Below are 18,002 nucleotides of genomic sequence, written 5' to 3' on the forward strand. Positions count from 1 at the left end.
TTCTTGGATTTTGTCTATTGTTATTTCTTGTTTTAGTCATTTCCTTATGTCTTTGTTTCTTAGTCGATCCAGCAGAGATACTCCAAGTAATCTTCTTAGCCAACCCATTTCAGTAACTAATTTTTTTCTCTTCAGCCTTTTTTGAGATTCCAGCATTCACTTCCATAGAGGAGTATTGGGAGGACCATTGTTTCATAGATTCTTACTTTTGTTACTTGTTTGATGTCTCTTGACTTCCATATTTTATTAGGTCGTCCAAAAGTTTGGGATGTTAGACTGATTCGTCTGTTTATATCTTTTATAATTTCACTATTGTACTCAGTAACTCCTCCAAGGTGGGCGAAGTTTTCTACCTGCTGTTTCTTCCATATTTTATTAGGTCGTCCAAAAGTTTGGGATGCTTGACTGATTCGTCTGTTTATATCTTTTATAATTTCACCATTGTACTCAATAACTCCTCTAAGGTAGGTAAAGTTTTCTACCTGCTCTAGATTCTTACTATCTATCAATTTCACTTTTCAGATTGGGGCTTCTTTTTCCTATTTGCATAATTTTTGTTTTGTCTATATTTATGTTTAATCCAGATTTTATACACTCCTTTATTTTATCAGAAATTTGCCGTAGATTTTCTTCTGTGCTTGCAAGTAATGCAATGTCGTCTGCAAATTTTAAATTTGTCACATTTTTCCCATATATTTTGATTCTGGAGTCTTCATTGTTTAAGGCCTTATTGGTTGCTTCTTCCAGTGTAAGATTGAACAGGTCTGGTGACAGATTGCGTCCCTGCCTTACTCCGCTCTCTGTGTGGAACCAGTTGGTTAAGGTGTCTTCCATTCGTACTGCACTTTCAGATTTCTCATACAGATTCTTTATTATTCTTATGGTTTTGTTGGGAATTCCAAATTCTTCCATAGTTTTCCGTAGTTCTCTTCTATGGATCTATGTAATCTTGGTGTTCTTGAATTCTGATCTTAGAAGACTGGCCAGTCTGTCCAAAATAGCAAAATTGACATGAACAGGATACTTGATAAAATCCAGATAAGGTGGAGGCAGTTTATCTCTAGTAAATGGTAGGAAAGAAGATAATTTTTGTGCTAGTTTAAAAGTAGTGTACATGTTGCATTTGCAGAGAATCCTTGCTGTTTGTTCAGAAGTCTCTTTAAAGTAGTATGGAAAACCTCTTAGCATCGAATTGTAGTGTGGCTGAAGGATGATAATTATCGGTTAATTTCGAGATGGTGGTTTCTTAATATCCATTAGACCAGTGCTTCCCAAACTTCTGGATGTCAGGGGCCCCTTTGCAAAAATTAAAATATTTCACGCCCCCCTCGAAAAAAATCGTAATAGAGATATATTATTATAATATTTATTGTATTTATATTCAATACAAAACATACACAGCAAATATTGCAAAAATCAAATGCATATATTACATTTTTTGCCTCTTACCATTTGGTTCTGAAGACGATGCGGGCTGTTCTGGTAAAATATGAAATACTGTCCTTTTTTTATTTTTTATTTTTTTTGAGTCTGTTTCTGCTTCTGATTGTTCGCGGGAATTTGTTTTTATTTTTATCAGCCACTTATCCATCTCAGGGTTAAATTTTTTAACGTAGATTAGATCAAATAATATCACCACTTACCGATACTGGCACACCACAGACTGATAACATGAAATTAGTGAATATTACCCGAATAAGGGAATCCTCGGACCAGAACATTTTTCTCTTTTGTGACCTTTCTCCCTTTAAGGTAATTAAGCCTAACGCGAAACAGACAGCAAAGGCAGGTTATTAAAACGTGCATATGATTGGTGCGGTATTAACAAAAGACCGCGCAACCGAAAGATAAAAGCATAGCTGACAATAGAGTTGAAATGCTAACTCTCTTCAACCGAATTCCATATGTGAAACTGCCATAACATTCATTATATATATATATATTACTTAGTTTTAACACTTTTACGATTTTTAACACGTTCGGTTGAATTTTATTGCTGCCTTGGGAAATCGACCTCACACACATCTAATTAATAACAAGAGTTTTTATTTAGATACTGTGTTTGCCCATGCAACATATGGTTTTGTTTCAGTCTATATAGCGTAGTTTCTGTATGAGGGGACATGTGATTCATTAATTAGTGTGTTTTTATCCCAGTTGTCTCTAATTGCACTATTTGTTGAGAAATATATTACACAGACTCCTCATACCTTATTCACTGGCATAATAAAAGTACTTGTTTTTATTGCCTCTGCAGTATATTGGCTGTTAGGAAGGGCATGTTGTTTACCACTTCAAGGGTGTTACTGTCTCCCCACATGAACTTGTTTAAGCTTTTTTTTCATGTGTGAAGTATATGTGAAACTTATTGGTAAACAGAAAACTAGCTCGGATGACAGTGATAATATAAAACGAGTTTTGATATGTATATAAAGTCAATATCAACAGTCCCTGATTACAAACGCGTGATGAAAGGGACAGGAAGATTTGGAGCTTCCCTGGAGAGTATTCGAAGTAAATACAATTAACCACTGCTTTGACATGAAACATATGAATAAGCAATATTTACTAATATTCATTAAGCGCCGAAATAAAATACGCAGGAAGCAGTTTGTGAACCAACACCAATGTGTGAATTTTTGCATTAAAATATAAAAAATAACAAAAAAGAAATAATAAAAATTAAATGCATTTCTTTTAAAATAAAAAAAATCTGCTTAGTCTTAAAACATTTTAAATTTGTTTTCATTATTACACGGCCCCCCTAAACAAAACCTACAGCTCCCAAGGGGACCACGGCCCACAGTTTGGGAAGCACTGGTCTAGTGGTTAGAACGCATGATACACGATTTTCTAGGGAGGCAATAATTAAATAATAACTGATTACAATTATTAATTAATTACAAATAGCTTTATTTTATGACTTTCAAATAACGAAATATCGTTAGTTATCTAGAACCACATCCGAAGAGGATGTGCCAAAAAGTTGTGATAATCACCACGAAGGAATTCATGTGTCTTCTTATATATCCTAAAAGAAAAAGAATAAATGATTACAATTTGATGATAAATGGGGGTTAAAGAGTTTTAAGATTGTTCTTTCTTGTAGTTTTATCAGTTGCTTTAATATCATTTTTGTTCTAGGTGTTTATCGGAACTTTCCAGATCCCCCCCGCCTCGTAGTTTGAACAAAGTGGCATCAAGGGTTACAAAAAAACGTTTTTCTAAACTTATTACAATTTCTTAAGAAGAATTGATAGAAAGCATATCAGAACATGTAAGTAGTTCGATCGTAAGAAAATCCCACCCTGCTCATCAAGCGACAGAATGTTGCAACGAGACAGTAGATCTTTTAGGTCATCAAAAGGGGTCAAACATAGCGTTAAATGTTTGTAACACCCTTAAAAAAACCATTTTGTATCTTATCTTTGTGTTAGTATCTCAGCTGTTCCTTTCTTCTTATTATTATTTATGAACCAACAGTAGTAATCCAGTAGCTTATATCTATTGGATTATCTCTCAATTTAAGATCACCTGCAGTGTTCAGCCAGCGGATACAGCTTTGTCGTGCCCCCTCTTCCTATCAAAATCAAAACCCGCTAGCAAAGAAGCATGGAAGATACATCGTAACACAGGGAAGTGTTTATCGTCGCTCATTATAATTCCCTTGAAAATATACGAGATAACTAAACTAAAAGCGTCTGCTGTACTTGGATAACACCAACTTTCTCAAATTTATATGAAATTAAGAAAAGAAAGTCGCTATAAACCATATAATTAAAAACGGAAGGCAGCAGGCTAACGTGATGTCTGCAGATGGCTTATAAATACAGTTGAGTTGCATGAATCGATGTAAAAGGTACTGGTAGAGGGTCATTAACAATGTCTCGTGAAAGAAAAACATTCAAAATTGTATTAAAAATGAAATAGATGCATATCAAATACAAAATAATAATAAAGAAAAAATTTTATAATTTTAAAAATTATGACGAAAAAATCATCTTTTTGGACTATAAGTAAACAAAAATCGTCTAACACCTTTTTATTTCTCCATAGCCGTTATTGATAATTGAACTCATGACTGCTGGTTATTTTTAAAAGTAATGGTGCCCACGTACGATGGTTCATACCATTTGTGGTGCTAATTGTTTGAAATGATGTGAGCTCGGAGATCTATTTTTCTGAGTAGCAGAAAAACCGAAGTTTCTTGAAAGTGAACGTCAAGTCCTAAATATAATTGCAGAAGAGTTGTCACAAGACTACAGAAATCTTTTGCGCTGAAGTTAACATACACACGCCAGTATCCTCATTCATAGCATCATGCTGTGATTGTTGAAATGGCATTTTAACAAAATGCTCAATAGCACAAACAAAGCATTATAAATACAGTCATGGTCATTAGTCTAAAAAATAAATTGCCATTGCTAGAATCTACTTTGGAGCTGCTAGCATTGTTCAGTGCGTGTGCAGGCTCGAGTTCGCCATAGCAGAACAGTGGTCTGAAATTTATATTGAAACGGTTGGGATTGAATATGACTTCTATTGCTTTTATTTTTCTTTTTTTTTTAAGATTACATCCATATAAAATCGTTCATATTTTATTGAGGCGTCTTATACAATGGTTATTTACTGTTTCTATTTACAGAAGATATACACATAAAAATTGCATACATTTAAACTGTCTCTAAGGCTAACAGTGTACGGCAGTGTTTCTCAAACTTCAGATATCTGCGTACCCCTTCTTGAATTTTTATTGTTACCAAGTATCTCTAATTAATTAAATATAAATAAATTAATTAATTAAAAATAAATTAATTAAAATTAATACATTAATTTAAAATATTAATTAAAATTAAATATCTATTTTATTTGAATTTATATGTTCATGTAAACAAAAAATATTATTTATTTTTAAATTTTGGTTCCCCTAGAGATGTCAGACGACACACTCATCAATTTCATTCGATCCAGATGCAATATCAACGTTTTCTAGTTCCTTACAGCTACTTGTATTTGCTATATTGCTCTCTTTTGGGGGATTTATAAATCCAATCTTTAACTAATGATCTATACGTAAGAATTTGAAAGCTAAAAAAAAAAAAAAAAAAAAAAAAAAATTACTGTATTTACTCGAATATAACTAACTTTTTTCCCAAAATTAAAGCTAAAAAATCGGGTTGCGAGCTTCAGCGAGGGCTTCTGCCTTTTCATCGTCCCTATAAACTATACCTCTTTCTCCGTGAATGGAGTGGATATTGAAACGGTCCGTACGGAAGGCCTTTGCCAACTTCCACAAGGAGTTATCTTCAGTTTTCAAGGAACAAAGTTTTTTTTCCCATTGTTGATGTCTGTGATCGTTTAGTGCAGTGCTTCCCAAACTTCTGGATGTCAGGGCCCCCTTTGCAAAAATTAAAATATTTCACGGCCCCCCCCTCGAAAAAAAATCGTAATAGAGATATATTATTGTAATATTTATTGTATTTATATTCAATACAAAACATACACAGCGAATATTGCAAAAATCAAATGCATGTATTACATTTTTTCCTTCTTACTGTTCAGTTCTGAAGACGATGCGGGCTGTTCTGGTAAAATATGAAATACTGTCCTTTTTTTATTTTTTATTTTTTTTGAGTCTGTTTCTGCTTCTGATTGTTCGCGGGAATTTGTTTTTATTTTTATCAGCCACTTATCCATCTCAGGGTTAAATTTTTTAACGTAGAATAGATCAAATAATATCACCACTTACCGATACTGGCACACCACAGACTGATAACATGAAATTAGTGAATATTACCCGAATAAGGGAATCCTCGGACCAGAACATTTTTCTCTTTTGTGACCTTTCTCCCTTTAAGGTAATTAAGCCTAACGCGAAACAGACAGCAAAGGCAGGTTATTAAAACGTGCATATGATTGGTGCGGTATTAACAAAAGACCGCACAACCGAAAGATAAAAGCATAGCTGACAGTAGAGTTGAAATGCTAACTCTCTTCAACCGAATTCCATATTTAAAACTGCCATAACATTCATTATATATATATATTACTTAGTTTTAACACTTTTACAATTTTTAACATGTTCGGTTGAATTTTATTGCTGCCTTGGGAAATCGACCTCACACACATCTAATTAATAACAATAGTTTTTAGTTAGATACTGTGTTTGCCCATGCAACATATGGTTTTGTTTCAGTCTATACAGCATAGTTTCTGTATGAGGGGACATGTGATTCATTAATTAGTGTGTTTTTATCCCAGTTGTCTCTAATTGCACTATTTGTTGAGAAATATATTACACAGACTCCTCATACCTTATTCACTGGCATAATAAAAGTACTTGTTTTTATTGCCTCTGCAGTATAGTGGCTGTTAGGAAGGGCATGTTGTTTACCACTTCAAGGGTGTTACTGTCTCCCCACATGAACTTGTTTAAACTTTTTTTCATGTGTGAAGTATATGCGAAACTTTTATTGGTAACAGATAACTAGCTCGGATGACAGTGATAATATAAAACGAGGTTTGATATGTATATAAAGTCAATATCAACTGTCCCTGATTACGAACGCATGATGAAAGGGACAGGAAGATTTGGAGCTTCCTTGGAGAGCATTCGAAGTAAATACAATTAACCACTGCTTTGACATGAAACATATGAATAAGCAATATTTACTAATATTCATTAAGCGCAGAAGAAATACGCAGGAAGCAAAGTTTGTAAACCAATTTTTCCATTAAAATATAAAAAATAACAAATAAGAAATAATAAATAATAAAAGTTAAATGTTTCTTTTAAAATAAAAAAAATCTACTTAGTCTTAAAACATTTTAAATTTGTTTTCATTATTTCACGGCCCCCCTCAACAAAACCTAAGGCCCCCAAGGGGGCCACGGCTCACATTTTGGGAAGCACTGCATTAGACGACAACGTGATTCTTATTCAATTCTTCTAATAGAAGGAATTCTGAAGAACAAATTATGCATGCTGTGTGTACAAGACTTTTGATAATACCTCTTTTGTGAAGGATGATGTGAAGCTGGGTAGATATACCTGCCAGTGAAGGAAGGCTTCCTGCAGATGGAAAATTCAATATTACCTGTAGAGTTATGGGATTATTAAGGTCTAGAGCATAGGTTCCCAAAGTGGGCGGTACCGTCCCCCAGTGCCTTCAAGGGGAGCTATAGTGGGATCAGAAGCATTTGGAGGGCGTTCAGGTGTTTTAGTGATCAGTGGCTCTTTATAGAAGAAATTAATAATATATATTTAAAAATTAATTATTTTCGTGATTTTGCGATTAGATAATCGTTTAAAATTTAAATATTGCATTTTAATTCATCTTATGCCGTCTTACACGATCAATTTTTTTATCAATTTTCTATTTCAGTTATTTAATCATTTGAAAATTTACCATGTCAGATAGAAATAGATGTCAATTTTCTATGTCAATGAGAAAATAGAGCATGTATATATGTGTGTATAATAGGTTATGTTTACAGTAGCAAATATATTCGTTATATTTCATTTCAAAATATATATAAAATATATAAAACCACTTTTCTAATTGATTTGTACAAAAATAAATCCAATTTTATATAATTTAATATTGTAAAAATGCGGAAAACTGTTATAATGGGAGGGATGTTACAAAATTTATCTTGCAAAGTGGGCGGTGGCCCGAAAAAGTTTGTGAACCTATGGTCTAGAGCAGCTTGAAAGTTTTGTGGGTTACAAAAAATAATCAATAGGCAATAAGAGATATAAATTACTTTATAGAGTAGATGCTGAAAGAATGTTTCAGTACATGACCGGAGGGAACAAGGACCACCCCTTAAGTTCTGTAAGAGCTTAGTTAACAAGGGTGTCAGGATCAGATTTTTTGCTTGGAGAGTGGTTAATAAAGGAATGGGTTACCCTAGACAGTTTTGAGTGCTTTGTCACTGAATGACTTAAGGAAAAACGTGATAGGTACTGTGTGAATAATGGTTAGTTTGGACCTCCTTATGAGTCCCAACAAAGTTCCCATATAATAATAATGTCATGGACAGCTTTTGAGCCCTCCTATTTTTTCTGTAGCCAAATTAAACTTGTGCATATTCATCTAAACAGCATGATATGCTCCTGAAACTGGATAGCTTCCTCTTTTAAATTAAAGCAATGTAATGATTTGGTTGGATAATAACAGCTTTATTATAACTTAAATCAGAGTAAGCATTTGTTTTTGAGCATATGAACAACAGTTTCCTAAGTAATGCATGCCAGTTTAATTTTCTGATATGTAAAATATAATAGAAAGTTTATTATTTTATTAGAAGTGAGAAGTTTATTTATTTTCATTTCATTATATCTAGTCTGTGGAAATGAATATGTCATTTACAAGCAGATTGTTTATTTTCAAAGAAACATATGGATGAAATATATCAAATAATTCATGTTAATTTATCTAAATGGTATTTTAATTTCATTGAACATCTCAAACCCTTGTATGTATTGATATGTAAACATGTCATGGCCAGCATACAGAAGCTTCTTCCTTGTAGCTTCTTCCTGGAAGCTACCAAGAAAGAATGTCAGTAGAGCATGCCAAGTGGTCAGAGATTGCCTGAAGTTAGCAGTATCAGACTGCATACCCAAGGTCAGGAGAATAAACCAAGTTGGAATTAGTGGATGAGTAGGGATATAAAGTAATAGTTGCAAAAAGAAAGCATTCTGGAGAAATAAAAAGAAAAAAGTGATCAGCATACTCATGAGCAGAACAAAATGCAAGCAAGAAGAGTGACTAGTATGGTAAGGAAGGCCAAATCAGACTATGAGAGAAAATTAGCCAAACAGGCCAAAGTAAACCCAAAAGAGTTTTTTTGTTATGTAGCAAGTAAGAATGACTTTAAACAATGCTTGTGGTAGGTAGGTGGCTAAACCAAAAGAAATAGTTGAGTTACACAGTGATCATTTTGTAAAGGTGTATCATCCAGGTGGTTATTTTACAGTTGCTGATATTACAGATGTTACAGAGATGCATATCAACATTGAGGTAGATGAACAGGAGGTGTTTGGCATGTTAAAAAATATGAATGTGAACACAGCAGTGGGACTGGATAGCATATCAGCCCATGTAACTGTCCTATTACAGCCAAACAGGCAGGCAGGACAGCCAATATCATTATATCCAAACACAAGGGCTACATCCTGTTCTACCAATATAGCCACTTGGACTTGTTGACCATGCTTTGGATATCCACTACAGGATATGCTGGAAGAAGACCCTCTATTACACTGCAGCAAATAGAAGTATGAAAGACTATTCGTCAAATTTACCTCAGCTTTAAAAAACTTCTCAAATCTCAACAAATTTGGGTGCATGAGACTGCCCCAAATCTGGGAAGCATAACATTTTAAGAATGTCAGTCCAATGGCCAAGGCAACCCAATTTAGTCCTCTAGGGGACACTGTTCAGGACTCTAGGCCTGATTTCTGTTGCCTTCATTCAGCCTCATTTGCTCAGTGTTAGTGCCTTCATGCACATATCCTTGTTTTTTTTTTTTTTTTGTGATCCCTGATGATAGCAATGTAACATTGCTGAAATACAGGAAAGTATTAATTTCCTGAAGATTAAAAGCTATGGATAACCAGCATATAAGCATATCTACAAGAATTAAAAGTGAACATTCGATAGAATTCTATGTGTATGCAGAAATAGTATTTTGATCTTAGGTAGCATGACTTGAAGTTACAAAAAATTAATTTTCATTTCACACCAGGTGTATTCAAATAAAATAGTCAAATGTCACTATAGTCAACTCTTAGGGGACCACAAGAATAGTTGCTGTAATGAATTTTATTTCTTCAGAATTGTATTGTGCTGGGACTTTGATTGGAACATTTTAGTAGTTTTTTATAGTAAGCAAGTTTATTATAATGGTATTTGCCATAGTGACAGTTGGATATATCTTTCTTATATAGTGAAACCTGTGGCATATACACAAATATGGAATTTACTATGGTATATGTGTTATTCTATAGGTTGAATATATATTGTTAAAAATAACTCAGATTGTTGTAATTTTAAATTGATAGTTATAATTTATACATGAACTAGAAAATTTGTTTTTAATACTCTCTGTATTTTTATAGTCAATCTGGGTGGATTATTACTACAGGCTCTGCTGGAACATTGGCCAGCTACTCACGCCAATGAAGAAGACAGTGAAAATGGTAAGAAATCTATTGATATGCTTTTTCTGTGCAGTTCATCACTCCCTTCCACTCATCCATATTCTATTTTATGATGGAAATATTCCATATATATATACAAGGGTGGTCTGAAAAGTTCTTGACCATAGATGGCAATACTATCGGCAAGATTTTTTTTTCTAAGTTGCTACAAATGTCATAAGCATCCATGTGAAATTGCAAGTCATTCTATCAAGTAGTTTGATTTATACAGCTGTCTGAAGCAAAAGTGTTGTCTGTATCCCTTGAAATAGATAAAATTGAGGTATCGTGCGGTTATAAAATTCTTTGTAAAAGAAGGTTTAACGCCAGAAGAAATTTATTCGAAGTTTGTAAAGGTTTATGGGCACTCTACTCCTTCATTTTCGACAATGAAGAAATGGGCTGCTGAGTTTAAACGTGGCCTTACCAACTGTGGGATGATCCACATGAAGGACGTACAAAAAGTGATACAACACAAAAAATCATTTATCAAGTGCACAATATGGTATTGGATGACTGACGAATCTAAGTGCATGAAATTGCTGAGACCTATAGGCATTTCAAAAGAACGTGTCGGATATATTTTTATATTTTGCATGAAGAATTACAAATGAAAAAGCTTTGCTGCGCTTGCTCACAGCAGATCAGAAACGCACTTGCATGAAAATCTGAACAGTGCTTGGAGTGTTTTAACAAGAATAAAACTGATTTTGTGCATTGATTTATTACTATGACTTGGATTCACCATTACACACCAGAATCCAAACAGTAATCAAAACAGTGGGGGGGAATAGCTTGAAAGGGGGGTGGTGGTATAATTTCCTTCGGGTAAAAATTAAAACTGCCCTAAATCATTTTTAGGGCAGTTTTAATCAGGCTTTTCTGCTTTGGCAGCTATGAAGCCAAAGTATCGTTCAAGACTAAATATTGCTAGAGAACTTAGAGTGGCCATTTCTGATATTACACCATGCTTTGATAAACTTTGTTCTCAAAAGCAGGCCCATGACATTTAATCATCATCAAATTTCTGCCATGTACCCTCAAGGGGGTGTACAGGATATGATAGTACAACATGAAAAAAAAATTTACATCATTACTAACTTCCTATCTACAATTTTCCTCCAAATCAGTCTGTTACTTGTCAAGACTCCAACATTACCAGATCTTATATTTCTATCGTCTAAGGCACTTTGTACCGTATCAATCCACCTATATCTTGGTCTTCCTCTGGGTCATTTTCCTGTCAACTTGGCAGAGAACACTTGTTTTGCTAATCTTTCCTCGCCCATTCTGTTTAAGTGACCATACCACCTGAGATTAGCTCTGGTAACGCATTCCTGGATGTTAACAATGTCAAGATCTTTCCTAATATCCTCCTTTTTTTAATATGATATTGCCATTGATGCCACCTATTCATGCCTCTAATCTTTCTCAGGACTCTCATAGCTGCGGTCTCTAGTCTTTGGTCAAGTGTGTTACTTCTGACCCAGCTCTCAGATCCATAAGTTAAAACTAATGTTTAGTGTTCCGACTAATTTCTCTCTTATTCCATATGAATTTATTCAATTGACTTAACACCATACCAGCTTTGCTGATTCTGTTGTCTATTTCTATATTTAATTTACCATTTTCACTAAAAGTCATACCTAAGTAGCTGAAATGTTTTACTTGTTCCACAGGTTCTCCATTCACAACACAGTTGACATTTTCAATGATTCTGCCCATTTTCATTGTCTTTGTCTTTTTATTGCTGACCTTCAATACCTATTACAACAGTTATTCAATTTAGTCAGAGAATCTTGCAGACTTGTAGCTGATTTATTTAGAAGTATAACATCATCCGCATAAAGCAAAGAGCTGACATTAACATCTCCAATTTTGATATCATGTTTAATACCACTTTCCTTCATAATGCGATCCATATCGATAATGTACATCCTTGTCTCACACCAGATTTAACATTAAACCATCTTCCTGTACTTCCTTCAATTTTAACTGCTGACTTACAACTCAAATAAAGACTAAGTATTGCTTGATATGATGCCCCATTGACACCATATAACTATAGCGTATTGAATAGCTTCTCTCTTGACACCTTGTCATATGCCTTTTCCAGATCGACAAAACTTAAATACAGATCTTTGTTATGTTCCCATGCTTTCTCGACTATTTGTCGTAAAGTGAAGATCTGATCCTGACAGCCTCTATTTGGCCTGAATCCAGCTTGTTCTTCACCAAGCTTTTCTTCCACAATTCTTCTCAACCGTTTCTCAAGTATACTTGCATAGATCTTGTCAGGAACACTCAGTAGGGAAATACTTCTGTAATTCTCACATTCAGTTTTATTTCGCTTTTTATATATGGGTACTATGAGAGCTCTACTCCAATCATCGGGAATTCGTCCCTCTGTCCAGGCTTTCTGAACTATGCAGTGCAGCCACTGTAAGACTCTTATACTACCATACTTCAGCATTTCTGGTCGAATATCATCTACTCCTGCTACCTTTCCACATTTCAAGCCTTTGGTGGCTTTTTCTACTTCAAATATGGCTATGTATTCTTGACTGCATATCTGGTCAGTGTTTTTTACCACTGTGCTGTCATCACTGCTTGTTTCATTTAGCAGTTTTTCAAAGTAATTACTCCATACTTCAAGGATATCTTTATCTCCTATTTTCATGTCACCTTTATCATCTCTAACTCCTTTTACGGCACTCTTTCCTCCATTCCTAAGCTTCTTCAACAACCTCCAGAATATTTTGCCACCTTCTTGATATGTATTTTTATTATTCTTGCCAAAGTCCTCCCATGACTTCTGTTTAGCTAGTTTTACACAGTGTTTAGCATTCTTGCATTTGTCTCTGTACTCTCTAAGAGCAAAAGCTGAATTATTTGCAAGGAACTTTTGATATGCTTTCTTCTTTTCCTTCACTGCCTCATTAACTTCCTCTGTCCACCATGGAGTTCTAATTTTTCTATCCTTGTAAACAACTTCACCACATGCCTCTCTAGCTGAATGAAACAGGGCTTTTTTCAAGGCTTGCCACTGAATCTCCAAGGTTTGATTCCTGTTCTCGAACTCTTTCAATTTTTCTTCAGTAATCTTTGGGTATTTTAGTCTACAGTTCACATCTGAGAACTGCTCAACTTTTATTCGCTTCAAAACTTTCTTACATGTTATTCTTTTCAATATGAAATTCAATTTTATCCTGCTCAAGACTAAATAGTGATCACTTCCAATTTCAAATCCTCTGTACACTCTGGTGTCCTGCACCAGGGAGAAAACATCACTATCAATAATAACATAGTCAATGAGACTTTTCTTATTCCTTCCCTCTTCTCTCCATGTGAATTTGTGCACATTTTTATGTTAGAGCATGCTGTTAGTAATAACCAGTCCATGTTCTGAGCAGATATCCAACAGATATTTGCCATTATTATTAGCTTTGCTCTTTTCTCCAAATTTTCCCAAAATATTTTTATATGTCTCACAATCATTTCCTACTCTGCTATTTAGATCCCCAACAAGGACCAACTTTTCCTTCTTCATTGTGTCAGTTGTTTTTTCTAAAGCCTCAAAAAATTCCCCCACTTCTACCTTAGTAGAACCTTCTGTGGGACCACAGGCACAAATAAGTCTCGTTGTCGAGTTCCCCATTCTCATATTTGCCCAGTTTACTCTACTTGAGACTGACTGCCATTCAAGAAGATTAGCCTCATATTTAGTGTTGAATACTATGGCTACTCCTTCTTTTCCTTGATTGTCATTGCCTGAATATAAGATTTTGTATTTATTGCTCAAAAAGATCTCACCAGTTTTTATCTTTTTTGTTTCAGTCACCCCTATTATGTCGACCTGGAGATTTTTCTAATTCCTCAGCTAGCTTTATTTCTTTGCCATTCAGGCTTCTTATGTTGATAGTACTGATCTTTAATTCTGGTGATGTTGAGTTGGGGTTTGGTTTCATTTGTCCAGTAGCTGACTTTTCGCTGTTTGCCTTGGTTCCCTGGTGAAAACAACTGGGGCCTTGTTTAACCGGGCGATGCCCCAGCCAGCATGAAGTTTTGTCATGTTGTACCATCATTTTTTATTTTGGTTTAACCAATAAGAATACAAATTGGTCGGCTAAATCCCAAATTCCCAGCCCATCCTCATTTGTTCAGTATCCAAGTTGATACCCAACAGAGTGCACCACGAGAAGGTGAGGATTGGACATTAGGTCAGAAGTCTGGTCGGTTCTCCGCATTCCTTGAAAGTCTATGTGGAGGTCTCCTCTCAGTTATACAGCTTTGACCCTTAAGCACCCCTTTGACATTTAAATGTTTGATTATTTTTACAGAGAAAAATTAAATACTTGTTAAATATTGTTTCATTTCAATACATATTTTGGTTAATTGCAAGTATTAAAACTAATTTTTATTGTAGGCCTAATATTATGATACTTTAATTATTTTGTGTCAAAAACTGTTAAATAGTATGTAGAAAACACAAAATAAACTGAATAAAATGTCATACTTAGTATGACTTCTATTTTGATAAATAAAACTGGGAGGGGGGGGGGGGTTCTGACAGTGTTTTCTCTTGTCAGGTGAGGCTCAGAGGTAAAAAGTTTGAGAACCACTGCCTTAAAGGCAATTTTTCTGACTGTAATCTGTGTGTTCATGATGACCTTATGTCCTTCAGAACAGGCAAACCTGTTCTGGGGGACAAAAAACTGAGTTTCCAGGAGGAAGAAAAACTCCTACCTCCACATGAGACCGTCTAACTTAACTTTAGTTGAAAGAGGCCAGATAAAGGTTTCTCACATCACTGTCGGCAATCAAACCCAGGTCTTTCCGACCAAAGGGCTTTGTCTGTGTTGACTGAGCTACGGCTCAGATGTTGATATAAAGGATTGAAATGAAGTCTCAATAATGAAATTGTCTAAAAAGCACTATTTTCTAGTTTTCTTTGAATTTTTTTTTTTTTTTTTATCTTCATTATTTAAGAAATATACTATACTTCTTAAATGATGAAGATAAAAAAAATACAGAAAAAAGAACAAGAAATTGCATTCCATACATTTCTGTATGGAATGCAATTACCCTAAATGATATCTGAAAAGCATTGATTAAAATCACCTAACATACCTGATTTCCACTAATTATCTCCAAATAGTGCTGGAAAGTAAATGGCACTCCACACTTCACTGATTTTTTGTGCTTCAATTGGTTAAAACCATAACTCGTTTCAAATCTCAGTATATATCCCCCCCCCCCCCATCTTTGTTTCTTTAACCTGAATAAGCTGCCTGTCTCTTGGTGATGAAACTAATTGACTTTTCTTTTTTTTTTTTTTTTTTTTGTCAACAGTTGTTATCAACATTATTCATGGTATGTTCACTCACTTTCTAGAACTATTACAGTTCTTTGATTTAAATCTAATGCACATAAAGTTATCTGAAGAAATATGTCCAGAAGATAAAAACTTGTATGTGCAGAACCAAAGCCATAAAGTGCCATATAAACAATATGAATTGGATAATTATCAATAGTATATTCACAGATCTAGGATAATTTAAATCCAACAAACAACCAGAGAGAGAGAGAATTCACTGGAAAAGTATATCCAGAAGATAGAAAGACTTGTCTGAACATAACTGAGAATCTATCATTAGGTTGTACTGGAATAGAGAAAGAGAAATGCATGAAATAGTATACTTTATACTTTTTTTGTAATACAGTTGCCAATTATGCATTCATAGCACAGAACATATTCTGTTTATATGCCACTGGACACCCTTGGTGGTTATGAAATTTTTAATATCAGTATCACAGCTAATTTAGGTATATTATTATTATTATTATTATTATTATTATTATTATTATTTGACAACTCCAGGGAGTCCTAAGACTCATCGAGGGAGGGCACCTACTCTACAACTCTCTGTCTACACCAGTCAACCTCACCCACAAACTGCCTCATCTACACCAATGCCATCTACTGTCCACCATCACCACTATTATTTTATTAGAAATGTAAAAAAATGGAGATCTCTTGCATATAAATAAAATTAGCAGAATTGTATATTGAATGTTTAAGAACAGGCAACAACAATCAAGGAAAAGGAGTAGCCATAGGATTCAACACTAAATACGAGACTAATCTTGAATGGCAGCAGTCTCAAGTAGAGTGATGTGGGCAAATATGAGAATGGGGAACTGGACAATGAGATTTATTTGTGCCTATGGTCCAACAGAAGGTTCTACTAAAGTAGAAGTGGAGGAATTTTTGAGGCTTTTAGAGAAAGCAATTGACACAATGAAAAAAGGAAAAGTTGGTCCTTGTTGGGGATCTAAATAGCAGAGTAGGAAATGATTGTGAGACATACAAAAATATTTTGGAAAAATTTGGAGAAAAGAGCAAAAGCTAATAATAATGGCAAATACCTGTTGGATTTCTGGTCAGGACATGGACTGGTTATTACTAACACCATGCTGCAACATAAAAATGTGCACAAATTCACATGGAGAGAAGACGCAAGGAATAAGAAAAGTTTCATTCACTATGTTATTGTTGATAGTGATTTTTTTCCCTGGTGCAGGACACTAGAGTGTACAGAGGATTTGAAATTGGAAGTGATTACCATTTAGTCTTGAACAGGATAAAATTGAATTTCATATTGAAAAGAATAACATGTAAGAAAGTTTTAAAGTGAATAAAAGTTGAGCAGTTCTCAGATGTGAACTGTAGACTAAAATACACAAAGATTATTGAAGATAAAATGAAAGAGTTTGAGAACAGCAACCAAACCTTGGAGATTCAATCCTGAAGAAAACACTGATTGATACAGCCAGAGAGGCAATGTGGTGAGGTAGTCTACAAGAATAGAAAAATCAGAACTCCATGGTGGACACAGGAAGTTAAAGAGGCAGTGAAGGAAAAGAAGAAATCATATCAAAAGTTCATGTCAAATAAGTCATGTTGTGCTCTTAGAGAATACAAAGACAAATGTGAGAAAGTGAAACACTGTGTAAAACTAGCTAAACAGAAGTCATGGGAGGACCAAGAATATAGAAAATAAATATCAAGAAGGTGGCAAAATACTCTGGAGGTTGTTGAAGAAGCTTAGAAATGGAGGAAAGAGTGCTGTAAAAGGAGTTAGAGATGATAAAGGTGACATGAAAACGGGAGAAAAAGATATCCTTGAAGTATGGAGTAATTACTTTGAAAAACTGCTAAATGAAACAAGCAGTGATGACAGCACAGTGGTAAAAAAACACTGATCAGGCATGCAGTCAGGAATACATATCCACCATACTAGAAGTAGAAAAAGCCATCAAAGGCTTGAAATGTGGAAAGGCAGCAGGAGTAGAATATTCGACCAGAAATGCCGAAGTATGGTGGTATATGAGTCTTACAGTGGCTGCACTGCATAGTTCAGAAAGCCTGGACAGAGTGACAAATTCCCAATGATTGGAGTAGAGCTCTCATAGTATCCATATATAAAAAGGGAAATAAAGCTGAATGTGAGAATTACAGAGGTATTTCCCTACTGAGTGTTCCTGACAAGATCTATCCAAGTATACTTGAGAAATGGTTGAGAAGAATTGTGGAAGAAAAGCTTGGTGAAGAACATGCTGGATTCAGGCCAAATAGAGGCTGTCAGGATCAGATTTTCACTTTACGACAAATAGTTGAGAAAGCATGGGAATATAACAAAGATCTGTATTTAAGTTTTGTCGATCTGGAAAAGGCATATGACAAGGTGCCAAGAGAGAAGCTATTCAATACGTTACAGTTATATGGTGT

At 34.6% G+C, this 18,002-nt stretch overlaps 1 protein-coding gene across 1 annotated transcript in view; it reads left to right on the top strand.

Annotated features, from left to right (window-relative positions):
- The window catches only part of LOC150106895 (WD repeat-containing protein 48), a 216,875-nt gene that overhangs the window by 138,147 nt on the left and 60,726 nt on the right, over nucleotides 1–18,002 (top strand). Inside the window, exon 14 of the mRNA XM_090392799.1 lies at nucleotides 10,130–10,210. Coding sequence (XP_090248925.1) covers nucleotides 10,130–10,210 — 81 coding nt within the window. The remainder of the gene's footprint in view (nucleotides 1–10,129; nucleotides 10,211–18,002) is intronic.

Source organism: Typopeltis vanoorti, chromosome 5, assembly GCF_054136105.1.
Source record: "Typopeltis vanoorti isolate ZY-2024b chromosome 5, IOZ_Tvanoo_1.0, whole genome shotgun sequence".
Classification (NCBI taxonomy): domain Eukaryota; kingdom Metazoa; phylum Arthropoda; class Arachnida; order Uropygi; family Thelyphonidae; genus Typopeltis; species Typopeltis vanoorti.